General features: G+C 41.8%; 2 protein-coding genes across 7 annotated transcripts in view; one reads left to right on the forward strand and one right to left on the reverse strand.

Annotated features, from left to right (window-relative positions):
- ELMOD1 (ELMO domain containing 1) overlaps window positions 1-17,784 on the reverse strand; it is a 45,198-nt gene extending 27,414 nt beyond the window's left edge. The window contains exons 1-3 of one of the 5 annotated variants that reach the window (XM_071434150.1): window positions 17,136-17,349; window positions 16,004-16,095; window positions 1,732-1,826 (exon numbers count right to left, since the gene is read on the reverse strand). In XM_071434150.1, coding sequence (XP_071290251.1) covers window positions 1,732-1,748 — 17 coding nt within the window. In that variant the 5' untranslated portion in view covers window positions 1,749-1,826; window positions 16,004-16,095; window positions 17,136-17,349. Of the gene's footprint in view, window positions 1-1,731; window positions 1,827-16,003; window positions 16,096-16,954; window positions 17,108-17,135; window positions 17,350-17,656 lie in introns of those variants that run through there. The other 4 variants (XM_071434152.1, XM_071434149.1, XM_071434153.1 and 1 more) reach the window with 4 other exon arrangements.
- Window positions 17,785-27,582: 9,798 nt separating this feature from the next.
- Window positions 27,583-27,918, forward strand: part of ALKBH8 (alkB homolog 8, tRNA methyltransferase) — a 43,658-nt gene continuing 43,322 nt past the window's right edge. The window contains exon 1 of one of the 2 annotated variants that reach the window (XM_071434154.1): window positions 27,583-27,615. The gene's annotated coding sequence lies outside the window, so the exon portion shown is untranslated. The remainder of the gene's footprint in view (window positions 27,616-27,918) is intronic. The other variant, XM_071434155.1, reaches the window with a different exon arrangement.

Genomic DNA, 27,918 nt, shown 5'->3' on the forward strand with positions numbered 1-27,918 from the left:
AGAGAAGAATCTTAGTGGGAAGAGATGATGGAGTGGCTTTTGCTGGACTCTTTTTTGTACAGCCATGGACAGAACCCTGTTCCTTGTGATACAGAGACTGCATCTAGGGGGAGGCAATGCCTCAGAACCAAGAGGGTTCAGTGTTGGTACCCCTCGGCCCCAGGGGGTGAAAAATATGGGGGAGGACAGACAGGTGTCCCAAAGTTGAGACTGTGCCTTTTTGGAGTGGGACGAAGCATCCTTAGAAGTCGACCCTAGAAGCAGCTCTGGTCCGTGTTCAGTGGTGAGAGCACTGGACATGAAAGGAAGAGGTCACCATTGGCACAAGAAGGATTCCTTCTCCTCTTGATGAACTGAGGATTGAGTATTCTGAAGGGTGGTGCCGGACCGAGAGTCGATGATTTGGGGGATGTATTGTATTGGGAATTTGGTGGGGAGGAGGAGGAGATGTATTTGTGAAGTTTTCATTTTCCTTGCGTGGCTTTTTTTCCCTCCCTTTCCCTTGTAGTTTAGTTAATAAATTTTTTTTCCTAAGTGGGAGCCTGCTTTGCTTATTCCTGGTCACATCTCACAGCAGAAACCAGGGAGAGGGTATTCTCATGGGGGCACTGGCATTGTCCCAGTGTCAAACCATGACAAAATGGAATTGGTGGAAGATTTGTGACCACCCAAGACCTGGGCCACAGAGCTGCAAGGGTCAGTTCTTTCCCTCCTGGCTGGTGCCTATCAGGTGCTGAGCACACTAATGTTTAAATTAAGGCTCAATTCAGCCTTGGCTGTGTTTTGTGGATGTTAGCAAACAAATAATTGCTTTATACTTTCAATCTTTCTATGTCCTTCTTACAGAGCCCTTTTTGCAGCTGGTTCAAGATGAGGAAGCTGGCCCAAACACTCCATAAAAATGCTTTAGCTATGTCTGTCTTGGCAGCAAAATCATTACAGATGATCAGCCTAGAGGTAATGGTGCTGATATCCATAGTGTGTAAGCTTCTTTGCTATAAACAGTCTAAAAAGGGAGAAAAATATAGTGACAGATGCTCTATACAGAAGCATATGTTTAGTCCTCTTGAAAAGGTTCCTCCCATACAGAGAGAATATGATTTCTTTGGTTTATACACAAATGAGCTCTTGATCTGTATTAGTTTTGAGAAGTGCTCAACTCCCTCCACTGACTACAGAACAAAAACAACATGGGCTTTCTGCACCTACTTCTGTTGTCTGCAAGTCCCCCATTCTATAATTAGTTTATAGAGGAGCAACTGCAAGTCATATGTGGGAGCAAGTAATTGACATTTCTCCTGCAAACTGGGCATGATCAGCTTCAAAAACACTTGCACATCTTCAGCAAGCATCTCTGCTTTCACAAACAACACTCCAAAAAATCCAGACAGTGGACAAGAGCAGGAAGGAAAAAACCTGACATTTTCCAAGCACTGTTCTATGCTATTATTTTTTCTCTTTTCCCCTGACATATCAGGCACTACTGATTTGATACATCACTGCTCCAATCCCACAAGGCAGTTCCCACATTCTTTGCTTCTATAAAGAACAGCAAAAGAAAATTTAAATTAAAATAGCTTTAATTAAATAGTGAAATCTAGGTGAACAGAAAGCAGTCTAGTATAATCTAGTTTACACCTTCTGTAATACTTGTAACAAACCATTTAGCTCACTGCAGCATAAAAGTAATTGAAATAATTCAAAACTTTTGAGAAAATACAGAACAGTTACCTCAGGAAGTGTTTCATGGTGATGGTTTGGTCTGTGCTGCTAGAGCCGGAATATATTGATCACTGATGACCTCTTCTTCACAGGGGATATTAGTGCTGTAGAAATAGAATTGAGACTTTCTTACAGACAGAAAAAAAAAAAAGGGATACTTCAGTTTTTTAAAATTGCTCTTGAAACAAACATCTATGGAAATACAAGGGACATATATTAGGAAAATTTTATGTCAATAAAAACAAAATGAAAAATCATAAGGTGTTTACACTTCAGCCTGAGCACATACTTTGACCAGACTATGCTACCCATGTCTTTTTTTAGAGAAGTAAAAATCTAAAAATCTTGAATGAGAATACAGAAATGAGTGATAAAGCTTGAAGAATTATCTAGACATTTTCAAATGCTTCTTGTGTTCTTCAAACACCTGTCTGGTTCAACTTCCAAGCAGCAGCTTCAAGAGACAGTTCATTCTGCTGTTGGAAGTCTTCTCTTCACCAGAATTTGCATAATACATATAATAGAATAATAAAATATACTGAGTTGGACCAACAAGGATTATCAGGTCCAACTCCTGATCCTGTGCAGAACACCCCAAGAGTCACACCATGTGCCTGAGAGCATTTCCCAAACACTTCTTGAATTCAGAGTTCCTATAATACACTTGACCTTGTATTATAGGAACTTCTTGACAGAGTTCCTATAATACAGGCTGCCCACTGGTTCTGTGAACTTGTGTCCTATGGTTAATGCCCATTATAATTACCACATAGTTCCAGCAGAGGACAACAGGAAGAATGAATGAAGAGACTTCATAAATATAACCCTGCCTGTGTACTGCAGACTCTCCCCAGTCACCATCTCTTTACTTTAAGTTTCTAAAATTAAGTATTCATATACAAGTGATACTTGACTAAAAGATGCAGACTTCTCAAATTACTGTACTTCATGTCCTGTAAAAGGCAGTAAAACATTTTTACTTGCTGCCAGAAAAACGGGACACTGTTACACAGGGGCAACTGCTATCGGGACAACTTAATCCAACACTTAGAGGGAACAAGATCATGGTTTCAAACTCTGTACTGGTACAAACCACACACAAAGGCCTGAATGAAAGTTCTGTTGTTAAAAATCATTTAAGAGCCCATTCTTCCTTAGCACTGCATGCTGAAAAGTACTGAAGGCCTTAAGAAATCTGACCTCTTTTGTCACAAATTTAGAAATCTAGAGAACTTAAACCTATTTTCTTCTGCAAGACCTATCAGCAATGATGGGATAAAAATCTTCTTGCCCTACCATGTTCTCATATTCTTTCCTCTGTGTAACTTGCAAGTTTTATATTGTGCTATTGCCTGCTGACAGGAACAGAACAAGTATTTAAGTTCAGAAAAATACAGCCATCTTGTTGGATTATATCACATACAGCTTGCTAAAAATATATAATCCCTGAACTGTGAAAGCTTCTTTCATTTATATTGTTTTTGACTGGCTGAATCATGTTGCTGTCCCCTGAATACAGCTGTAATTGGTGCTGGCTGCAGTGACACCTGCTTGCAAGGGCAGAGAGATGCTAACTCTGGTTCATTAATGAACACAAGAGGCAGGCTCCAAACACTTCCTGCGACAGCTTTTGATAGGTCTTCTATGGCAGTGAGCACAGGAGATAGGCAAAAACTGGAGGGGATGTAACCTGCTCCCCTTCTCCAGTCTAATAATTTGCTGTTTAAAAGATATCGTTTGTGAAAGATTCTCACAGCTGAGTCTCAGCATTTTAACATCAACTTGAACAAAGGAAGCTCCACCACAAAATTTGACCCATAAGGGCATCAGTGCAAGGAACACACCAGAAGTGCCAGAAGCTGTCAAATCAACCCCCTCTAAAAGTGCATGCGACTCTCAGTCTCTGAGGTCAGCTCCTTCTTGATTCTGACCAAGGTCCTCGCTGAAAATTATGCTGCTTCATTATTACTGCTTTAAAGTGAAGAGAAATTCCACTTGTCCCAACTCCAGAAATGGCTCATACAAGCATGGCATGGTAGGAGCTTCAAGATACTGTCTCTTCAAGAATAGTTACCAGCTCCAGCCAATTATAAATTACAAATCTGTTCTCAATGCTCATTAAAAATTAGAGCGTCATTGTAGCTGTCCAGAGACCACTGAAAGAAAGACAGTTGACTGAAAAAAAGAAATAAAAGAAAAACTAAATGACACAACAAGCATGACAAGTGGTTAAAAGTGCCTATTTTGGGTGTCTTCAAAAGCCCACACTTGAAATTACAAGAATAAATTTTCCTTGGTCTCTCCTTTTTTATTAAAATGTGTGTGGGGAAGTCTACAGAAAGAAATTTTACAGCTGAAGACCTGATGCCGTAGAAGTCAATATCAAAGTCCTTCAGCATGGAGAGAGAGTTCATGTGCAAGTTCAACAGCCAGTTCCCTACAGTACAAGCCCAACTAATAACTGGGTCCATAGGAAGGCCATGGCCTCAAAAGCAGTTTCCTCCACAGGGGCACAAAGCAATCAAATCCCACCTGACTCTATTAAAAAGAGGAATCTAATATCTAGAGGCAAGACTTCCAGCTCAAACAAAAGTACAGGGAATCTACAGTACAGGAATGCTGCTGTCTTAGTTCATAAGGTAAAAAGTTTAGGTTTTGTGTATGGCAGACAGCATTTCTAAATGCTGTCATCTGCTAAGTACAGGGACAGAAATCAACATTATGCTCTGTGGTTCTTGCAACAATTCACTCTATGAACACACACATACAGACGGCATTAAGCTATTTACACCCAGGATAAACTGAGAAATTGAATCAGGTGAGATTTTACAGTCATCTTAAAACAAGTAGGACTGGAGGGCAGCATTTCCTGCTTCCATATACCTCCATAAGTGATCCTCTAGAGGAGTTCAGTAAAGATTTTCTGTGAAGAAAACAGTATTTAAACTCTTAAGAAAGATTATTACCACAATTTACAGCTAAGTTCAACTATTCATAAACCTGTAGAGCCAGAAGATCTAATTTCTACCAATCTCTTTTCATCTCAAAATGTAATAGATTTCTCATAAGTGAAACTTTATTTCCAGTGAGGTTGTTATAGCATCTCAGTGAACAGGAAGAACAGCCCTAGCTTAGAATGATATGTTCTATCAACAATTCAGAATTTACAAAAAGACTCATTTGCTGTTAGGTGTGCTTAGAAAAAAATCCAACCCAAACAAAAAAGTCACATATTCATTCTTATTTAGGGAGAACGACTTGACTTCCAGCCTCCTGTTGTCTTTAGGAAAGACCTTCCTCACCAAGCTGGATGTCTGCTGATCAGGAAGGCTTTCAAGGTCCACTTGTAGGAAAGAAAGCCATGAGAAAAAGATTCTCCTCTACAAATGATAATCTTGTTAATCAATGTTTATGAGTTTGTTGAAAGAAAGGGCACAACAATTATAAATTCAGTTGAGAAGTTGTCAGCAGTTATGGTTGGATAGACTGAAATACAAAATTCTGAAGGCTTGACAGCAGGACACCCAGAGCCAGCAGGTGCTGGGGAGCAGCCAGTTTGCCACAGCATCCACCCACTGCTCAGAGCCCAAGTTTGTACTTTTACATGGTTTCACTCACGTGAACCTGTAGCTGTGGGCTTTTTTTATGGCTTAAGAAAATGTTGCAGCTTCATGCTATAAGCACATTTTCTCACTAAGGAATACTGAAGATGCTTTTCTTCTGTAGATAGTTTTTCAGCTTTTTCTGATTTTAAGTCATGCAGCTGATATAAGTCTAAAGACAAATAGATTTGACTTTGTTAGCAATCTTCCATTAGCTCCCTAGAGGTAGCTTGAACCTACAACTACAGAAAGCCTCTAGAGTAAGTGTTTGAAGTTTGCTCTTTGACATGAAGGGACTCACACATGATCTAAGGCTCTATATTGAGAATGATGGGGTGAGGATGAAGTTTGGGTTTCCCACATGTTCATGTTCTCAGCTTGCAGGATTTTATCCCATTTTATCACTTCCACAAAGCAGCTTCCTACTCCCTCCAACAACACACCCACGTACCCATTCATTGCCAATTGTTTCATCCAGTTTATTTTACACTAGACAGCATCTTCCCCTCCTAAAACTAACCACAGCTTTTCTTGGAAGAGAAGCACTATTACTATAATCACATAAAACAGCAAAACTATTGCAAGATCTGTCTCAAATATAAATGAAGCTTCTCTTAAATAAAACTCAACTATGTGAATTTCTTGTGACTCTATGATCTTTTCAGTTGTACAGCAAAACATGCATCAATCTGAAAGGGTAACAGTTGCTGGAGGCTTAAAGAAATCAAGAGTAAGCCTTAAACGTCACCTCTTTATCTAAAGCTGAGGGTTGGCTTTGTTTGTCTTCAATAAAGCTGCAGATACAGCTGCCGGGAAAAGTTGTGTTATTTAATTTAAATCACCATACTTTCAGAGTAAAATATAAACCCAAAGTAGTTCCTTGCATAATCTCTGTTTTGCAAGCTAGTGGGTATTTGCAACCTGGCATATTGCAAACACTTCAAAATGTATGTTCCAATTATAAAGAAAGAATGGGTGTGCTGAAGAAAAAAAATCAGAAACATTAATGTGAGCAGGCTGGATATAATACTTTGTTTATATGGATCATTAGGTTACCAAAAAAACACCCCAAACCAAGTAATTTATTTTTAGTTGTTGCAATTTGAAGTATGTGTTAAAGTATGTTCTTCTGAATGCCATCACCATAATGTTGATTTCAGGTTGCCACTTTTCTTTCCTCTGGTATCCTGGGTTGGCATCTACTCCTCATTCACCTTGATAGCCTACATTTATTTATTTGTCAGGGACAATAGGCTTGAGCCTTATGTTACAAAAAGTGTTTTGCTACAGTACATTCCTTTTTCTTTTGTTGATGGGAATGTTAGTGTTTCTGTATCTCAAACACCAATGTAAGATAACTAGAATTGGAAAAGGGAAGAATAGCTGATACAGATTATGAAACATCCCTTGAGGTCCTGGAGGATAGCAAGCTGGCTGGAAGCCAGCAGGATGCAAAGATGGACTAGAGCACTCTGGGCTGCACAAACACAAGCAGAGCCAGTAAGTAGATTGAGGGAAGAGATTATCTTCCTCTACTCAGCACTCTGGGCCATATTTAGACACTGCCTAGTTTGGGGCCCCAGCAATACACAAAAGACACCAACAAATTTAAGAGAGTTAGCAGAGGCCACTGGCATGATGGGGGTGAGGCTGGGGGAGACGAGCTTGTTCAGCTCCAGGCAGGGACAGCTTTGGAGGGACATAACAGCACCTCCAGTGCCTGTGGGGATGTCATTGAAAAGTCAAGAGATGGAGTCTTTACAGCAGTGCAGGACTAGAAGGGGAAAAACAACAGGCAAAAACTTAAACAGGAGAGGTTCAGCCTAGATATGAGGCAAAATTTTTTTCCCGAGAGGACAGTCAGGCAGTGGCATGGGCTGCTCAGAGACACTTTGAAGTTTCAAGCCCCAACCAAACGAAGCCTTGAGAAGCCTGACCTCAAAGCTGACCCGGTTATGGGCAGGAGGTTGGGCAGGAGATAGTCTGAGGTCCCTTCCAGCCTTTGATTCTCTGCTCCACCCACAGTCGCTCTCACAGGGCGATCTCAAATATCCCACATTGTACCCAAATACTCTTAGTACTGCAGTGCTATAGAGATTCCACTGACAGGGTGCCCAAGTGCCTGCTATTTCATCAGTTAAAAGCTACCCACTTCTCAGTATACTTTTCAATGCCTCCCAAGAAACAAGCTTACCTTTAGGATGGAACAAAATCATTCCCTCTCTCATCTCCCCCTACCACTCCCACCAAAAGCCTCCACCATGAAATTTGACCATAAACTAGTCATAGTTTATGTCTAGTCCTACTAGACCTACTAGTCATAGGTCCAGCAATTCAAGAATGAGAGTCTACAAGAATCATGCCAATGACAAACACTCAAAAAGCCCAAATACAAATAAAACCCTAACAACTCTAGGGCCCCAGTTTAGTAACCCATTCTAATTCTAAATACTGTTTATCCAGCTATCCTATGGAATAGACACATACCTACTTGCATCTTCCATCTTGCATTCATGCCCAAAGGTGGCATAAAAATCACTTGAAGTGTATTAAACTAGTAAAAACAGAGGATCTTCATGCCTATTACAGCATAATCATTTACATGTCTTTGAATGTTATAGCAACAACACTGCTCAGACCTCTCCAACTCAGAGGACATCCTGGAAACAGCTCCACTGCTAGAAAAGCTCTCAAGAACAGGTCACCTGTTCCATGCAGTTCAAAAGTTTTATGTTGGCTCAGAAGCGGCTTTGACTGTCTCCAATGAATGCAGCCACTGGCAGGACTCACCTTAGAGATCAAAAGTGGATGCCTGTTTTGTGTGAGCTTAGTTCCCCATCTCAGTACAGAAGGGTATTTTCATTTCCATGTGCCCAAGATCAGGCTATATTCAACAGCCTTTCAAGCATTCCTTAGAGGAAAATCTTGGAACAAAATGTCACACTTGACTGATTACCCTAATAAGCAAGACTTGACTTCAGTCACACTGTCACAGGTAATAAAATTTTTTCCACTTCTAATCTCCATCACACATTGACATTTTACATTTCTGTATTTCACTAGGAGAGTGAGGGCAAGGCTACATATGAAGTAAAATTTAACTGAATTTTAGTCCTGTGAGCATAAGCACATGCCACACAATTAAGCAATAAAAAGAAAAAGAGGCCTGAATAAAAGGTTAAAATCACAACAGAGTTGGGGAGTCAGAGGGCACAAAACCCCCAGCTTCTCTCAAGCCACAGAAGAGTGCTTTGAAAGCCTCTAATTTTGTAGTTCTAACTTAGCATTTCAGTCCATTACTGCCTCTTCAAAGCATTACGAATATAAGGAAGGATCAAGAGGGTCTTAAAGTTCTCATAAGAGACAGTCATGTAGGATTGTATTTGGGTTCAAGGGAACTTACTTGTCAAATCTCACATGGCAAGTTACCTCTAACACCATTCAATTCAGCCTACCTGCAGATTTTGGCTCAGTGACAACCCACAGTCTGATGAAGGTTAACGTCAAACCAGAACTCAGCACTGTAGAAGCATCTCCACCTTTCATTGTAGATCTCTGCCCTTTGAAAGAAAAAGGCTGGGGTTCTCTACCTGACTGTTCAAAGCAAACTGAATCCCAGAAATCCAGCAAAGGAAATATTCATGCATACAGACGCACTTTACATGCAGAACTGTGACAATAATCTGCTTTTTCCAATTTCTATTAGCTCTGCTCTACTACAATGTTGAAAGATGGAAAGATAGAACAAAACTATATGAAATCACTTCAGATCACTGGTGAAGACTTTGCTAGATACTAATAATTCTATTTCTAACAATAAGTCTATTTCTAATAAATACAAAGGTAAAAAATAGAGCAAGCTCTCCACAACCCAGAATACTATAAACTTCTAGAATTGTAATCCGATGCCTAAATTCAAGAGGAATTAAAGTATTGTCTTGTCTTGTCTCTGTCTATAGTGTGTCCATCCTTAACAAGCTCACTTTACATATGGAGGAAAGTGTATTTTTTTCAGAAGGGCACTGAGTAAATGACATATCAGCTAAAAATGGAGTTCTCATGCTTGAAAACAGTCTTCAAAGCATAGCAACTTCCTCCACCCCCCTCCTTCATACATTATAAAGAGGTATAATTTTTAGTCACTTCTCATGAACTTTCACTTGACCACTAAGGAGTTCACCCAGGAGAACAGCAGCATCATCTGGGTGGCTCACATGTGCCTCCATGGTTTGCAGTGGAATGTTTCTGGCCAGCTTGCTCTGTTGCCAGACACACTGTACAACAGCTTGTATTTCAAGGAAGCGTGTTCTAAATAAAACATCACACTTCGTAGCAAAAATCCTTCAAGTTTAGAATAAATCCTACAAGGCTGGATACATAAAATCCAAAGAGGCTGCCTGGCTAACTCCCAGACTAATTACTGAAGAAGTTTCAGGAAAAAAACCCAAAATTACTATTTATAAAAGTGAATGACTGATGTGCTTTTGCTCTCCCTCCCTTCCTGGCTTCCATTCCATTGCCCAGAGATGAGTGGAGGGTACAAGTTAAAATGCAAATATGAAGTATTCCCTTGCCAACAAAATTACCTGAAGTCTAGATTTGCTTTAGAGCCCTATTAATTCCTAACAAACAGTAGTTTATGGGGAAGAAACATCATCCTATCAACAGGGTACATACAGACCTGCAATGTCAATAGATTTACACCAGAGATTCTTGTTCTATCCATGCCTCCACCTTTCCAACATCTGTTGTATTTTCTTGGATCAAGAAGAGTTAACTCAGCCATCAGAATAATACAACCTCACCCCAAGTATCAGCCTGAAAGTATCTAAAACTACGAACTGAGATTTAGTTTGTTAACTTACCCTTCCTCCCAAAAAACGTTAAGGATACCAGAGGTGTCAGGACAAAAGCCAAACTCAGCTTTTGAGCTAGAGGAGTATAAATCAATTTATTTACCCAGGAATCTGGTGAAGATCAGACACAATTCATACTGATCTAACAGAAAATTGTTCCATGTGGTGCCATTTTCCATTCATTTCACCAGATTACTTTGGCATGGAAGTGGCAACTTTTCCATAGAGCTCTGAGAGACAGACATGCAAGAGTAGAGCAAGTAGGATCCATGAGAGTTTCTGAATTTCCTTCTGCCATTTTACTAAGACAGGATTCAAGAATGATGACCTCCCATGCAGTCAGCCACTTAGATGATGTCATGAAGCACCACACTTGTGAAATCATAGCATTCTATAATAATGTTATGCACCAGCTGTTTGCTGCCTGCAGTCCTGCAGCCTGCAGATGGACCGCAATCAAAGAGGAAAAAACTTATTCACCAGAAAGGAGGATCTAAAATCCCACTGCAGTTATTTTGCAAACTTCATGGCCTACAATTTAATCTCCTGGTTGCTGCTCAGTGAGATGTTCTGCATCCCAGGAGGTAGGAAATCAGGACAGCTCCAAGTACATGACCTTGTTGGAAACTCTGGTTATGCATTTGCTGCCCAGAAGGACATGTGCAGGGTAGACTGCTCTGGTTTTACCAATTTCTGAAGTGAGGAGAAGTGGAAGAAATCATCTGTTTTATGACAGAAACTAGAAAATTTTTCTAAAGTTTCTCTAATATGTATTGCAAACTCCATGCTGTGGTTGAACCAGGTTTAAGCCCTTCTTTAGGGCAAAATTTTGAATGGCAACAAAACAAAAAAAACAAAACAAACAAAACCCCCACACAACCAAAAAAACCCCAAACAAACAAACAAACAAACAAAACCCTAAACCATATACAGATATATATATATATATAGATATATATATATATATATATATGTAGTTTATTGCTCCAGGGCATCTATCCAATCTGTGGTCCAAACAGACCTATGTACCAGCATATCAGCTCAACTTGAAAGAGTCACAAATATCTTACCAAGTTTTTATTTCTATTAACAAGAGCTGTGAACAACTGTAAAAATGACCACATTAAGGCTCCCTTCCTTCACCTTTCTGTAGCTTAAGATACCTCCAAGTAGCATCAAAGTCAAACACTGCTTCTATAAGCAGTGGAGAAAGAAAGCTATGATGGATTTTGGAGACAGAGACATTCATAAAAATAAGGGATAAATCAACACAAACACCACATTGACACGACAAAGTAACAAGAAAAGGCGATGAAAATCTGCAAAAGGTCAAAATGGAAAGAATGGTTTGAAGGTCAATGAACTGCCACCAGCTGTAAGCAAGGTGTATGAAACACACTTTCAAGCACGGCGTAGGAACCACTCTTATGTGGTAATTGCACAAAATGTATTTTCTCAATCAAGAAGGAAAACAAAGTGAGTAACAAGGGAAGTGCAAGGTACTGTGGTGCTCTTCTGTCTGCTGCTTCCTGCTTAGTTCAATCAGACCTTTACTTTATTTTGGGTGCCCACTCTCAGACAGAAAAGGATGATGGCAAAGATTTGATAGTAGAAAACTGTAAAGACAGGAGAAGACCATGTGGGGAAGAAAACAGAAAGAAGAAACATGAAGATCATTGAACAATGTTCCTGCAATATTACTGAGGGGGAAGAGGAACAAAGTGGAGCCAACAGATTAGGACAGGATGATTGACAGGATTGCCATAAAGCATTTATTCTTAACACACTGAAAATTTAACTTAACACTGAAACACACTTAACACTGAAAATCTTCCTCCTTCGGTGTCTCTTTTTTCTTAGAAAAGTGGGCATACTTTTATTTCTCATAGTCTTACTCTTAAACTAGTAAGTGTAAAGTGATAGGAAAACTTCTAAAAGGAAACACATTAAACAAGTTTCCAGAACCCTTGCAGCAGATACACCCATAATAATTCAGTAGCATGAACTGATCTTATCCTTGAGACAGTAACATGAACAATATAGCACACGTTGGTCAGGACAAACGAGGTTCAAAGAAGAACATGACTATCTCAGACCATTGGAGATATTGTTGTAGTCCTGCTTGAAAGAGTGGGGAGTAGGTTGTACGGCCTTTTCCTAATTTTTGCTTATGGTATGTCCTGTTTCCATGTCATCCTCTGGGAGCACCACCATTTCTTTCCCTTCCTCACTCAGTTCAGCAAAAACTCCTTTTTTCCTCCTTCAACCCATCTGTTCTCCTCAGGCTGCTTTAACACTGACAGTGTGAGGGCCTAGCAAGCTCAAAATTAACAAACTCCACATTGATTTTAGTATTTCAGAGGAACAACCTGCTTGATGGCACATGTCCAAGCCAATGTTGATATGGATATGGCTTTGTGAGAGCAGAGTGGGAGAAGGAATAGGAGGCTTGCTCTTATAACTGCCTATCAAAAGAGGACTGTAGTTTCCATGACCACAGGACAGCTTGGTACTAAAGGGCCCAATTTTTATCACCTACACACCCACATGACTGTGCAAGCATTATCAGTGTAGTAACAAATTGTTGATATGCCATGGACAAGTCTCAACATCTAAGTCATCCTGGAAGATAATGAAAGGTAGAGATTTAATTCTATTTTTCAAATATATGAATAAGACTACTAAAAAAATAAAGAAGAAATAAACATAATTAGGAAACTTCTTTTTATCATTAGTACAATCTGTAACAAGCCACAGAAGCCTTTGCTCAGTTGGGCAAGTATAATAGTATCAGTTTTGGGGTCCTAGGAAACTTACTGATTCACTTTTGGTGGACACAGGCATGGGCACAGGCATACAATAAATGGCAGATGGTGTATATATATTAAGGAATAACTCCTATGTCTGTGAAATCGATAGACAGCTGTACACAGTCCTAATCAAGCCTTCTTTGCAGAAACTGCCCTTCTTTCTTATGCACCATCAGAAAACATTGGTTAACCATGGCCAAGTTACAAAGATGATTCAGAGAGCTGTGGAGACAGGACTTTGTATAACTAATTCTTTTGGGTTTGGTCTTGTCCCTTAATTTACCTGAGTATCCTTCCCTGGAAAAACAAAATACATAGCTACTACAGAAGCTACAGCCACATCAGTGCAGAGCACAGACCAAAAGAAATGCTGCTGCCAAGCACTTGAAATTGAAACTGCACAGGATGGGGGAAGGCAGTTTGTTTTTAAACAAAACATCCTATACAGATGCTGGAGTAGCTCCAACCATGTCCCTGGGACTGAATATCAGCTTGCAGTTGGTGTGCTCCAAAACATTTTCACCTATTTATTCTCAGGTGCTCCAAGACTAGTCCACAAAGAAAGGTGAAGAACAAAAGCCAGGAGATTTGCTTGAGAAACATTAATGTAGACATCTATAGTTAGACTAAAAATGCCTGTGAAGTAATTTCTTACCAGAGAGGGAAGAACTCACAGGTACACATTTTCCTATAGATACAATCCTGAGGACCGCTACTTCACCTCCTAACTTTGCTCTAACAAGTTGCAATTTCACCTGCTTATATTGTCAATTGTTTTCAATTCCAGTCTTTGTAGCTCCTATATTTCTCCTGTTCCCCAGGCTCCTATTGACGTCTGTGGCTGTATCTGTCTGAACTAGACTGTGGTGCTCAGCCTGCAGACCTGTAGACAGATTAGGATGAAGTAAAAACACTATGCCAAATTTCTCTCAGGTACTTTACTGAGAGGGCTAGAAACTATCTTCTTGAAGGGCCTCTCAGCTGTAAGAAAAAGCTGAGAAGTGTTTGCTCACATTTTGCAGAGGAGCAGGATACTGCACTCCAGAACAAACTGCCAGAAATACTTGAAACTGATGAAGTTGGTGTGGGGCCCTTCATTGGTTTTATGCTAAAGTGGATGAGAACTGCTCACTAGACTGCAGCTCGGAGGTACTTTAAAGAAACCAATATCTTTCATGAAAGGCTCAGAAACTGAGTGGGAACACTCCCAAAGCAGAAGTCCTGGTGTAGTTTCAATGGAGAGTTCAGATCTCTTGCAGCCAGACTGCTCTGAGACCTGAACCACTGCAAGGCAACCGGAGAAGGTCTTTGGAGGATATGTCAGATACTTAAGCCAGATGCAAGCCAAATCACTAGTAAACATACCTATGATGTGTCTCAAGGCAAAGTCAGACAGGTCAGCTTGTCACAAAAATGCTTGCTTTGCCTTGAAAAGGAATGCTCATGCAGTCCCACATACCACTAAGTAGTGACTTTGGAAGCTGCTCCCACAGCTTCTGCTGTCATACTTCCCTTTACACTGCCTGGCAGGAACAAGCAAAATTTCCACCTCCAGCTCAGGCTTGGTAAATCCTGCGGTACAGCACAGCTCAGCACTTGAGCTCAGTTAGGTGGCTGAGCCTGAATCATGTTAGATGGATGCTGAGGATGCTAAGCCTGAACCATAGCCACAGTCCTGCACGACCACAAACATTCTCCACATCTCTTTACATCAGCCTCATCTTTCATTTTATTTTTCCTTACTTTATCTTTCTTGTGTGTTTGGAATCTCACCACCTGGTTTCCTTCTCAGTATTCCAGTAAGCTCTCCTTTAGAGTTTACTTTTCAGGCCTCCTTCCCAAAGCTTGTATTCAAACAGTAGTGTATTTCATGCAGTCCTTTGCCCTGCATTACCAAGCAAAGGATTTAAAAGGAATGTCAAATGAAAGAAGCTTTCCAATCAAGAAAACTGAGCAGATATTCATAAAAAAATTAAAATGTAGTCTTATGAGCTGGAGAGCATTAAATCTAACAAGATTTGATCTCCAGGCAACTCAAGCTTGTTCTTCTCACAATTTTCTGCTAACACTTCAAGTGACCCCTAGGGAAAAATAAAGCTTGCCTGGCTCTGTATAGTTATAATGCCCTGACTGTACAACTGAACATAATTTTTGTTTAAATTGGTTTAGAGCTGATCACAGCTTAACTTTAAAATACAAGATTATTTAAATACTAGCAGCAGTCTGGAGCCCTACATGTGCCAGCATTTGTGCAATAGCATTTTCCCTGCAGCAAGTCTGTTTGTGCAGGGAAGATGACAGATAACAAAATAATCACTTAATGCAACATAGCCCAAAAGTTTACCACTTAAGTATAGCTTAGCTCAGGAGGCTGCAATTCCCTGTCAAGAGTGACAGGAAGATGTTTGATTACAGGAAATTCTTGGGTTCACACATGTCAGTGAGCTAATGTGATGCTGTCCCATGGTTAATAAAGCCCTGTCTCAAAACTTGAGCAGGCTGAGGATTCACAGACACTGTGGTTATGTGCTCAGCCATAGCAGGTTTCTACACTAGCAGGACATGTTTCACTGTGTGTCAGTGAGCCAGTAGGAAAGTTAACGAATGCATTCCATTGCACGGTTTTCCTATTCTTTGCTGCTTTCCTGGGATCATCTTTTGCCCATTTTCTGTTTAGAGTAATACATACAGCATCTGATGCTGTCACATGATTTCACCCTCGAAAATCATAGGCTTCCTGTCTCCAAGCTTCTATTAGCCTTGATGGTAAGTCATTTGCTACAGCAATGTAGTTTTGCATTAGTTTCAGTTGAAATATTTCTTAAAATAATATGCAGATTATAAGACCAGAACAAGTCAAAGGATATTTCTAGATGTAACTCCACCTGTTCATCTTGGCAACACAGTGGCCCACAATTTAAAGACAGTCAGAGAAAAGCAGGCTCTCCTAAGAATCAGTAAGTCTCATCTGAACCTGCACTTTGCTAAATAGATATAAGTATGCAACACCTACCAAATTACTACACATAATGAGGCTTTTGCTGTTCTGTTCCCGGGGAGATGAGATGTTCTTATCACACTCAACTGATTCAACTATTCATCGATCTACGAGTACAAAATAACATTCCTTAAAAATGTGCAATGAAACGTTTGGAACAGAAGGCAATCAGCAAGCCTATTGAAGAGCACAGGAATGATGCAGGATTTTAGAGATGCTATTTTTTCTATTCTATTTCATTTTAGGATAAATTAGAATAACGGGGAGTGGAGGAGGGGGCAGGGGGGAACAAAAGAGAAAAGAATGAAAACCTGGATTGACTAAAGCATGCAAGCCACAAAATAAATTTCTTTCCATTTCTAAAATGGCTTCTTTGTTTCAAATGCCTTTGTCACAAAAAACCAGCTTGTTGTGATCTGACTGTTGAGTTGACTGAATTGGGACAAAGGTGTTGTTCTTCCCTCTCCCCCACCGCCCCCATTCTGACATACACTTTCCCTATCCTCTTTTAGCCATTTTAAAGGAAATTATAAGAAAAGCAGAAACGGTGAGGACAAAGGGAAACATCAAAGCCATCAATCCTGGAATAAACTCGGAGCAAGTGTAACTTCAATACACAATGACCATGTGGGGGGATGAAGGGGAGGCGGGGAAGAAGAGAGTGCCATGGAAAAAAGAAGTCATCATTGTCATGTGCACACGCTGGTGTAACTGAGGTGCACAGAGCCCGGGGCAGGTGCGGAGGGGCAAGCCAGGCCAGCGGCGCCGCGCAGGGCGGGCTGCGGGGCAGGGCGCGCAGCCCACTGCGGAGCCGCAGAGCCGTGCGCCTGGCGGCCGCCCAGTGCCGGCCTCCTCCCGTACAGTTATAAAGGATGGGGCCGCTAGAAAAAAAAATAAATTAATTTTAAAAATCAACTACGAATACCCTAAATGTGCAAACCACTCAGCGCCTCCAAATTTCCTTACGCCGCAAGGTCTTTCCATAAAGCGTCCCGCATTCAGAGGGGCAAAACTTCTCTCCCACCGCCGGGCGGTGAACAGGGGAGGGAAGCGGTGCAGGGAGCTGCGATGCGATGCCCGGAGCCGCCTCCCGTCGCTAAGCGACCCGCGGGGCCGCCGCCGGGGCCCGCCGCCGCCGCGCACTCACCGCTCCGCGCCGCTCCATGCCCGCGGCGCAGCGCAGCCGCCGTCCCGAGCCGTCCTTCCCAGCCGGGAGGGACACGGAGCTGCCGCCGCCGCCGCGATCTGGGTCACCCGGCGCGGCGCCCGGCGAAGGTGAGGAGGAGGAGGAGGCGGAGGAAGGCGGGCGGCGGTGCCGCCTACCGGCGAGCGCGGGGGGAGGCTGCGGCGGGGCCCGAGCCCGCCCCGCAGGGAGGGGAAGGGGCCGGGGAGCGACCGGAGCTCCCCGATGCCGCCCGCCGTCCGTCCCCGGCCCCCAGCGCAGGGCGCGCCTGTCATCCCTGCACTTCGAGACCTTCCCCCCGCCTCGTCCTCCCCGCGCTTGCCAAGGAAAGGCGATACCTGTCTGCGCTCAGGGGAGCTCAGCCACAGTGGTACGGTTAAGGTCCTACGGGAAAGCGGGGAACATCTCCTCGGGGTTAAGGTCCCGGCTAGCTGGGGTAGTACTCAGCGAGCCAGTATCCTTCCTCCATATCCCAGCCCACTGACCTGTCAAGCAGTGTCCTTTCTCCCCCAGCAGTATATCCTGAAGGCTTTTGATTTTCAAAGTTTCAAGTCAGCTAATTGGGATCATAGGCATGTCATCCTATTTTTATAGCTCTCCCCTCTAGGAGAATAACAACTGTTGTCTGCAGCATCCACAGAATCATTTAAAGTTGCCCAGTGCAGTATCTACTGCTAGTAGGCAAGTACTCTGTGTTTCATTCATCCTTACTGCTGCGTGCATCTGTCCAGATGTTCCTTTGAAGCTGTAAGCAGCCTGTCAGGCCACATTGGCATCCCAACATTAGCCAAAAGTTTCATGTTTCAGAAGTCCTTTGAAAATGCTAATTAACCTATTTTTCTAAGTGTTCTCTATGCCTAATTTGAAAATAGCTTTCAGCATGCCTGTTTCAGGGACATGGTTTAATTTCTTCTGAATCTCCCTTTTCAGTTATTTTGATCCCATAATCAACTGTCACATTCAAGAAGGATGGTGAAAACACTTGGGCTGTTGTGTTAAACATTTAATGACTAGGAAACACTGTTCATGTCTTAAGGCAAAGCAGACTGGTATTTAATTCTCCTCCTGGCTAGAGCTATGTTGTCTGTCTTCCACCTGCCATCAGCATGCCTGGTGCACCTGGCTGGCAGGTGCTGTGTTCTGCAGGGCTGATGGAGTGGCAGGGAGGGAGGAGGTCCCAGCAGCCTCCACCTCAGCGGTGTGGTCCATCAGCAAATGAGGTCCAATGCTCAATGGAACAACTCAATAGTCGGTATCAGGCTACAGCTTTGCCACCTCATCTCTTACTTGCATCATGCTTTGCACACTGAAATAATCTTTCAAGCTTAATTCCATGAATCAATGCAACTAGAAAAGTAGTTATTTTCTCCTGTAACACTGCATTAGGGCAGTGTTTCTAGTTACTGTATCACAACAATGTCCACCCCCAACACATCAGATCTTTGCTCTTAGATCCTGTGCCTGTCAGAAACTTCTCTTGCACTAGGCCAGCGGATCCAGTGCAGGTCTGTAGATGTCTGAACAGAATAAACTCTAAATTGGGGGAACTTTCAGGGGCTTCAGGAGCAGAGTTTGGTTATGCTTCCCAAAATAAATCTAGAGAGAGATTTGTAAGACAATTAATTCACATTATGCAAGATGAATCATGAACTTAAAAAGCCAGATCCTTGCTACAGAAGAGGCCTTACTTTCCCAGATGACATGCTCTTGTTCACAAATATTAAAGAATTCAAAATGTGAGATAGAAAGCCTTATTGACTTGTTCCCTTACTGTTGTGGCAAATTTAGGAGATCAACATGTTTGGAGTTTCCAGATGGCCTCCTGCCCATTCTCTGGAATCATGCAGTGGTACATGGCTGTACTGTAGTCATGCAGTGCCATTTCAGACTTGCCTGGATTTTTTTGAGACCCTCGTTGTCAAATTTCAGTTTGATGTACTCATTCACTCAATATGTTGGTATGGAAGCTGCTCAGGTTACTATGACTCCTGTGTTCAGCATTGTTGTTTAATGGAAAGTCGAGGCAAACCAGCATATTATAAAAAGTTCTTCTGTTTATAAGCAGTTATGCTGTACTATCCTTTTAACAGCATAATTAATTTTAACTGATGGCAAATGAAAGAAACTGTGAATGACAGCAGAAATATAACCTGTACTTAGAAGTGGCAGTGAAACCATATTAGAAAAATATAGATGTAGGACCCCACTAGTTGAGCAATGTCACGCTTTTCCAGCAATAGCTCATACAGCCTGCTGTGCTTAATAAAACCAGCAAGGTCACCTGCATGATTAATTTAGCATTGGAAAGAAGGTGACAGAAGCAGCAGAAAAAAACAGATAGCAACATACCTCGCTCAGATATTGGTGAAAAATCAAAAGCTCAAGTCCCTTATTATTTTGGATAGACACTCTTGCTGTTACAGAAATTACTGATAAAGAAAAAGTTGATAACAAGGATATGTGCTGTGTCCTTGTGAAGAACCTAACTAACACCACCCAGCACTTTTCTCAATGTGCCACCCAAGCATTATTAATGCACCATAAGAAGTTATATTTTAGTCAATGGTTTTATAGTATTATTGTGTTTCCTTTTTAACATGTAGCATTTTTCATTTTGTGACAATATAGAGGTGGCAGAAATACTTTAGCTACGCTTGTATTCTTTGACTTAAAATCAACAAGAGAAAGAAGGTATTTTACCAAACAATCCTAGTACTGCTGGAATAATACCAAAAGATGTAGGAAGAAAGAAGAAGGAATGAATAGGAAAACCCTCCTTATTTACATAAGGAACTTTCTTACCTCAGTTTCCAAAATCTGTAGTTCAGATTATCAATCCCTGCAGTTTTCACTCAGCATGAGATAGGCTACTCTGCATAAATGACAAGCTTCTTAGGCTGTTCTCAAATTTCCTCAATTGCCCCTTTTGAAGGGATTCTTGTCAGCTGGTAATTCTTCGTGCCTGGTTTAGGACAAGCATGTCCTGTGATGGTGAATTATATGGTTCTTGCCCACTGATATTTTAGCAACTAGGGCTGTGTGCACACAAGCTTCAGGATAATTTTTTAAACCAATCTTCTAGATGTTTTATTCATTTTCAGTCCCACACTTTGCCTCACTTGTATTCCTTTGACTGAAAATGCCATAAAGTTTAACATGGGAGACACTAACAGAAGCCTGTAGATGATGGTAACATGAGAGATGAAGTGTGTCAGGCTTACTCATAGAGCCTTTAGAGAGATGACAGCTAAGTGAAGCAGCCAGTATGCTCATTTAGTTTACCCATTTCTTGAAGCAAAGAATTTTGCCAGAAAAGACTTTGTCTACATATAAATTAAGAGTATTTAATGTGATAATATTGTAATTTAAATAATTCTGGTGTATATTTCTACATAGAAAGAATAAAATATAGTGATATAGACATGAGTTTCAAATACTATAGACTAGCAATACTTGCTTTTTTCTCTTAATAAAATTGAACAAACTTGAATATGCTGAAACTGTGTCCTAATCATCACCAATATGTGTACCAACCATATTATATCTGTGTGAAAAAGAAAGATTTGCATTTATAAGCAAAAAAATTTAAATCAATTTCTAACAAGGAAAAAAAAAGGTGATGTGTATTTTTTTTCTATCTATTCTTTTCATTCATCTTCTGCCATTAATTAGATCCATAATCTGAATGCATGTGTTACACTTCATGAAAAGATTATGAAGTGTTTCACCAACAATGATTCATGAGGATTCACAACCCCTGGTGATCTGGGTAAATATTTATGTAAATGTCATACAGATCAGCAAACTGACTTGCAGACAAGTGGTGTTTATAAACGAAAAATCACAAAGTTTGGATCCATCTTCTTTTATTTTCTTCTTTTGCTTATTCAGCTTAAAAGCTTACAATTCCTGTTTTCCAGATATGTTGTGTGCACATAGATCCAGAGAAGTAATGAAAACTGATTACCAGAGCAGCAAATGGGGTGACCCAAGCATCTGACCATGTTTTAGTTTAGAAAATTTTGACTTGTGGTTGAACAGCTATTATTCTTATAAAGAAAGTAAATATGTTGCACAAGCAACAGCTAATGAGCTCTCCTGACATGATGCCTGAAAGGAGATGAAAGAATGGAGTCCCAGTCCAAGGAACACATTGCAATATTCTCTCCAAGCAGTGGGGGCACCAAGGATCTCACTTATGATGGAAATGTAACATTTAGTTCTCTTATGTAAACAGTACTGTGTCTTTAAAAATTTACTCCAGAGATTGTGTCCAAACTGCAGGCACTGCATCCTGAAAAATGTATTGAGTGCTCAAGTAGACAGAATCAGAGCCTGTTATTCCATGATTGTCCTTATGATACATTTATGCCCTGAAGTTATAACTGTGAGAAACGATGTTTTCCAAGGATATGCAGGAGAGCAGACTGCCTGCCTAGTGTAGATATCAGGGAGGATCCCTGTGCAAGGTCGCATTGCTTCTTGAATGCCTACCAAATCCTAATTGTTTGTGACAGAACTGAGTTTTCCCAGGCTACTGTAAGATTTTGACTGTATGGCCAGAAGAGTATAATATAGTTCAAACAGCATTTAAAAAAATTATATTTCCTATTTGTTAAATGTAAAACAGGCAAAAAGAACCAGAAGAGAATGTAAAGTGCATGCAGACTTTGAAGGGATGACAATTTTCAGTATCCATGTCAGAGAAAACAAATATTTTATGAGACTCTTTCTAACAAAGCTAAACTACACCGTGTGTTGATGGGTTTAATGATTTAGAGGGAAATCAATATTTTGTAGGGTTCTTTCAGTACGCCATATTTCTTTTCTGACACCCCAGAAAGTGTACTAGACTGGCAAATGATCTCACCTAAACTTTGCCTGAACTACAGAGAAAGAGTCATAGCAGCAGTGAAAGCAACAATCCTGTTCAGCAGAGAATTATCATCTTTTCTTTAAAGCTTGTATGGCATTGGAAAGATTTAAAGCCCTAAGACACCAAGATTGTTTATGCCAAGAGGAAGTTAAAACTGAGGACAAAGCAATTCCATGCAATGTATGGTTTGCTTAGTATTGGTACATGTGGCTTTGAAGGCTGAGGACCATTCACTGAGAGGTTTTATTTGAGCAGAAAAATCTGGCAGGAGCTTCACTGGGAATTTTTGAGATAACTTCATGGATATTATGCTTTCCAGTACTTGTATCTAGGGAATTTACATCTCTTGAAGTCTTCCTTAATGAAATCAAGAAATCATCTGTTTTTTTACCTCTGTGTCCACATGTTGCAGGAACCTCTCAAGAGCTGATTCTTTGCACTGGCAGTATGTATAATGAAATATCTTCAGACTTGTAGCAGGCACATCATAATTACAGTAATTTCGGTCTTATGCCTGAAAGTTCACAGGAATTTTCTGAAGACTCACCAGAAAAGGATCAAAGATTTTCTGTTTGTTGGGGCTTACAGATTGTGCTCCCAGTTCAAGTGCAATATTAATGATCACCCAGCAGTGTAGGCATTCTTTTGCAGTGTTTGACAACAGAAGCTAAAGCTGTTCCTCCCTGCCTCTAATAAACAGCCTTGAACTTCATTAGTTCAATCCCATGGCATAGCAGAAGTGCTCAGTTTAGCTAACCCCTGTCCAATCCTAAACATTCACTGACAGGTTTGGTTCTGTAGATGGCAAGGTCTGTAAGTATCCCAGTGGAGAACTGGAATCTCCCTGCTCAGAAAAAGCTATGTCATGGTGCTAAAGAAGCTTGCTCCACAGGAGGATCACACCTGGTAACAGTGGAAGTGAACCTGCCAATAATCAAGTATTCGTGCCAGAAATGCAGTGTTGCCAAATATTACAGTTTCACTGTGAGATTTATGCTACTTAGTGTATTTCTTGAAGCTTCTGTACACAGAATCTTGAAATTTCAGGAAAAGTGCAGCTTTTTTATTAAAAGAAAGCAGAAGTACTCTAAAATCTTACATTTGTGGAAAAAAGCTTGAGAAAGTTTGGAGATATTAACAGAATGTAGGCTAAAGCTTAGAAACCAGAAGGCATACTGATACTACTTGACATTTTAAGTCTCTTGAGAATACAAGCATTTTGATCACTAGCATTTGAAAATCCCACTGATTTTAACAGGACCCAGACTTCTCATGTCTCTTTCAGTCTTATGCATTTGCTAACAAACTTCTAAAAGTTGTTTTTTTTCTGACTGTTTTTCTTTTTTAGAAAGAAATAGAAAATCTGGCATTGAACAGCACAAACACAGAATAAAAATGACATGCAGCACAGAGCCAGCCTTGCCTTTGTCCTGAAAAATATAAGCCCTTGGCATTGCAGAGGTTTGTTATGGAGAGTTTTATTATCTCAAGCAGCAGCAGTTGCACATTTTGAATTTAGGTCAACACATATTTGTCCAAGTGCTGAATTATGACATGAATGCTATCCTAAAACAATTTATCTTGTGTCTCATCCTTTATTACAGTACTTCTCTACAGGAGTAGTCACGGGTGATTTTGAGCTGGATTTTGTGCTAAGAGGTTTCTTCTTATTTCTGTAACAAACTGCTATCCTGAAATATATCCTATTTGTCATGATTCTTAAACTGCAGTTTCTTATACCAAGAGATTTGATATAGCAAATCCTATCTTCTTGCAATTCCCTTTTAATTGGGTTTGAAATTAATGGAAATCCAGTGTGATCACATTAGGCTACAGCACGGTTTGGCTTGCTTTGCTATAAAAGGGAGTAAGATTATCTTTCCACCTACGGACCAGTAACCTCTTGTTTGTTGAAGGAAATAAAAGTGTTTACTTGTTATCCTATGAAGTTGATTGCCAGGGACTGACAAATGCCTTGATTCTCCCTGGGAATGTGGCCAAGATAAAATAGCTAATAGCATAGCAAATAGTGTAATTTCTTCCTGAGAAAAGTCAGTAGGATTTTATTTTTCATCTATAACTAAATGGGAGCATGATATTCTGCTTTAGAAAACATCTTTCCTCATTATCAATTTAAAAAAATAGAGCAGAGCCAAGATTTTATGATATAAAACTTATTTTTTCTTAAGAAAACTATAAAAAATTATTATCAAACTAGAATATTTGCTGACATATAAACCAAAATATTAAAATAATAAAAACCGGATTTTTTAAAAGAAGTAGTGAGCTTTCTGCTAACACACTTTAAGTCAGAGATTATATTAACATCAAAGGTAAATGTATTAGAATCCCCATTTCTGTGAACTCTTTTGTGGGTTAATCAGTGATAATGTTGTTAATGGAGATGTATTTTTACTTGTCAATAAGCACTGTGGTATCTGTAGGAGGAGCCTGTATGCATCTTATCTAGCATGGGAGGAGAATGCACAGTGCTTCTGGGCTTAAATCATGAAGGACATAACAGTTCTGGTTTTAAATATGCTTGTATTAAACCCCTAATCAGCCTTTAACTGTTTTCCTTTTAAATGGTGGAAATTTCCTATGTGAATATGTTGTTTATAATAGAAAAATCTTGATGCATTATCAGAGGAATTGTTATTGCTATATGCAGGAAAATTTCTTGACCACTGTTAATCATACAGAGATACTTAATAAAAAAAACCAAACAAACTCACAGTGAGTTTATTCTACTCCAGAGAACGTACATAGAAATGCACGTAGAATGGAGAGTGCACAGAATCTGGAATGTGGACACTTAAAAGAAACAACCTTTGGGCAGGTATTTTCCACTTGTCAGAACAAATTGGTAATGAATTACAAACTGGTATCATTAGCATCATCCTTTCAGCAGCTTTCAGGGTTGGGTGGTTTCCAGGGCTGAGAGCCTTAGAGAATATTTTAATAGAGACAGCAGCTGTTGATGCAGCCTGGTTGTTCTTTCTCCATTCATTCTGGCTCACAAGAAGAGCAGATGATGCTAAGACTTAGTGTTCACAAAGATTAAAAAGGTCTATGCTGTACTCTTACTAGGTAGGTAGCAAATATTCATACTTTACATATAAGAAAACTTAGGCAGAAGATCTGTGCTATCACAACACTTTGCTATCCACTGTGTGGGTCGAGGACAGAGGGTGACTCTGGTGGAGGAAAAGAAGTGGAACCACCCTTCTGACCAAGTAATTCCTACCTCCCAAATATTACAGGCTGGTAGATATGCCCTGTCAGCCTCACACACTTAGTGCCCTTGTACCTTCTGTACATGGAACAACTGTGTCCTTGGCATAGGGCATGGTATACATTCCAAGGGAGAGAGAAAGGATTTTTTTGTTGTTGTTTCTTAGGTGGTTGCATTTTTTGTTATTTTCTTCTGGGTAAGCACAGCCATGGGTAAATTCCTCCAGCATGTGCATCTGGGAAAAACTTGAGGAGCTGGCTTCAATCTACAGGTTTGCAGGCTCATCAGTCACACCTTACATACCACCTGCCTGGGAATCCCTTACATCATTGATGCTGAGAAAGGTTACATACCCACAGGAGGCTGAGGGAGGAAAAATAAACAGAGAGGGAGAGAAAAAAAGAGTTAGGCTTTAGGTAATAAGATGCAGTGAGAAGTAGGATATTTGTCAGGTAAACAAAAAGGTGGCAATCCCAAATTCCAGCATTTTGGATAAAGAAGGGAGAAAGGTTATGTCTAGGGGCATAGTATGCAGCTTGGTTAGCCTATGAAGAAGAAAAATGAAGCAAAGGCTTACACACTGTATCTCTGATTTAAGGGACCACTTTCCCCACAGGGAGTCAGTGAGGTGTGGAGATGCTTCCTTTCAGTGAGGTAGGCCTCTCACTAGTGTGGGCTCACTCCACAGCCTTAGGGGGGTTGCTGGCCAAGTCAAGAGTGGTGCAGAGGAATATTTATGTACAACCAGTGGCTCGTTCTTCCCATGGCCTTATGTGGCCTTATGGTTTTATCTTCCTCTGTCCCAAGTGCTATGGCGTGCCAAAGGTAACATGATCAGTGCTGGCTGATGGTGATGGTGCCTTGCCCAGGGGACGGTCTTTTCAGGTGAGCGCGTGAGCCTAGGAAAAGCCATGATGCTGTCTTCAATTCATCCTGGCCTGTCAGAAGCTGTCTTTAACTTGCAGTGTGGATGTGGCTTCCCCCATTTGGTTTTGGATCCCCTGTGCTGGAGGAGGCTCCAATGAAGAAATGAAGGCAGGTGTGGGGCTGAGGAATGGCCTTCCACTGCACATGGGGCTAAAGCATTGCACTTGTGAGGACTCAGAGGGAAACTGGATGGAGAGGAGGATGGCAAAGAGCTGGCTCTACTTGGAGAAAAGGTGGCACCAGGAGGACCTGCTGGGAAGTGGAGCTCGGGAGCATGGAGTGAGCAGCAACAGGAGGTGGCACAGTGACAGTAAATGTATGTCCATGGAAGGTGATTGTAGGGGGCTGCTCACCCCCTTCCCTTTGCCATATCAACTGCCCTGGATCCATCCAGCATGGATGTCCCTCTCCCCTGAACATGGCTGTGTGCCATGGGAGAGCCCTGGCCTGGTCACTGGGAAATTTTGGCACATAGAACTGGCTGCTGCCAGAGAATCAGAGAGCCAGTTAGGCTGAAAAACACCTTTGGAGATCATCAATCCAACCTTTGACCCAACACCACCATGTCAAACAGGCCATGGCATTGATGCCATGACCAGTCTTTTCCTAAACATCTCCAGAGACAGTGACTCTACCACCTCCCTGGGCAGTCTGTTCCAAGGTCTAATCATTCTTTCCATGAAGAAATGTCTCCTAATATCCAACCTGAACCTCCTGCAGCTTAAGACTACGTCCTCTTGTCTTGCCACTTGTTACCTGGGAGAAGAGACCAACCCACACCTGGCTGCACCCTCCTGTTGGGCAGCTGCAGAGAGTGATGAGGTCCCCCTGAGCCTCCTTTTCTCCAGGCTGAACACCCCCAGCTCCCTCAGCTGCTCCTCACAGCACTTGTGCTCCAGAGCCTTCCCCAGCTCCGTTGCCCTTCCCTGGACACGCTCCAGCCCCTCAATGTCTCTCTTGCACTGAGGGGCCCAGAACTGAGCACAGCATTGGAGCTGTGGCCTCAGCAGTGCTGGGTACAGGGGGACGGTCACTGCCCTGCTCCTGCTGGCCACACCTGGCTGATCCAGGCCAAGATGCCATCGGCCTTCTTGGCCACCTGGGCACACTCTGGATCATGTTCAGCTCCTGATCAGCACCTCCAGGTCGTTCCCAGCCACTCTTCCCCCAGCCTGTGGCGCTGCTTGGTGTTGCTGTGACCCAAAGGCAGGACCCGGCACATGGCTTTGCTGAACATCAAAGCCTGGCTTCCCTGACGTGCAATAAAGCGACAGACGCCCGCAGTCGCTAAATTCCCCGCAGGCCGCACCGCTCCGCGGGCAGCGGGCCGGGGCGGGGCCATGACGGCGCGGCGGGGGCGGTGTCGGGGCGTGCAGTGCCCGCCCCGACATGGCCGCTTCCTGCAGGTAACGCGCCCGCCGGGCCGGGGCTGCAGCGCCCGGGCCTCGCCGGGTTCTCCCTGGGGACAGAGAGCCGCGGGGGCGGCGGGAACGCAGGCGGTCTCTGCCGCTGGTTCTCCTTCCCTCCCGTGCCCGCCGTGCCGCCCTGTGCGGGGAGCAGAGCCCGCGGCGGCCTGGCTGCGCCTCCGGCTCCATCTCTGTTCCTGTCAGGACGAGGTGGTGCAAGGGGGAGACGGCCAAGCCAGTCCCTACGTCTGCCTCACAGCTTTTATAGCCTCCCCCGTGTGTACTCAGGGCAGAGGAGAAGGG

The sequence above is a fragment of the Agelaius tricolor genome, unplaced genomic scaffold, assembly GCF_023055355.1.
Source record: "Agelaius tricolor isolate 1412-34295 unplaced genomic scaffold, bAgeTri1.0.p SCAF_9, whole genome shotgun sequence".
Taxonomy (NCBI): Eukaryota; Metazoa; Chordata; class Aves; order Passeriformes; family Icteridae; genus Agelaius; species Agelaius tricolor.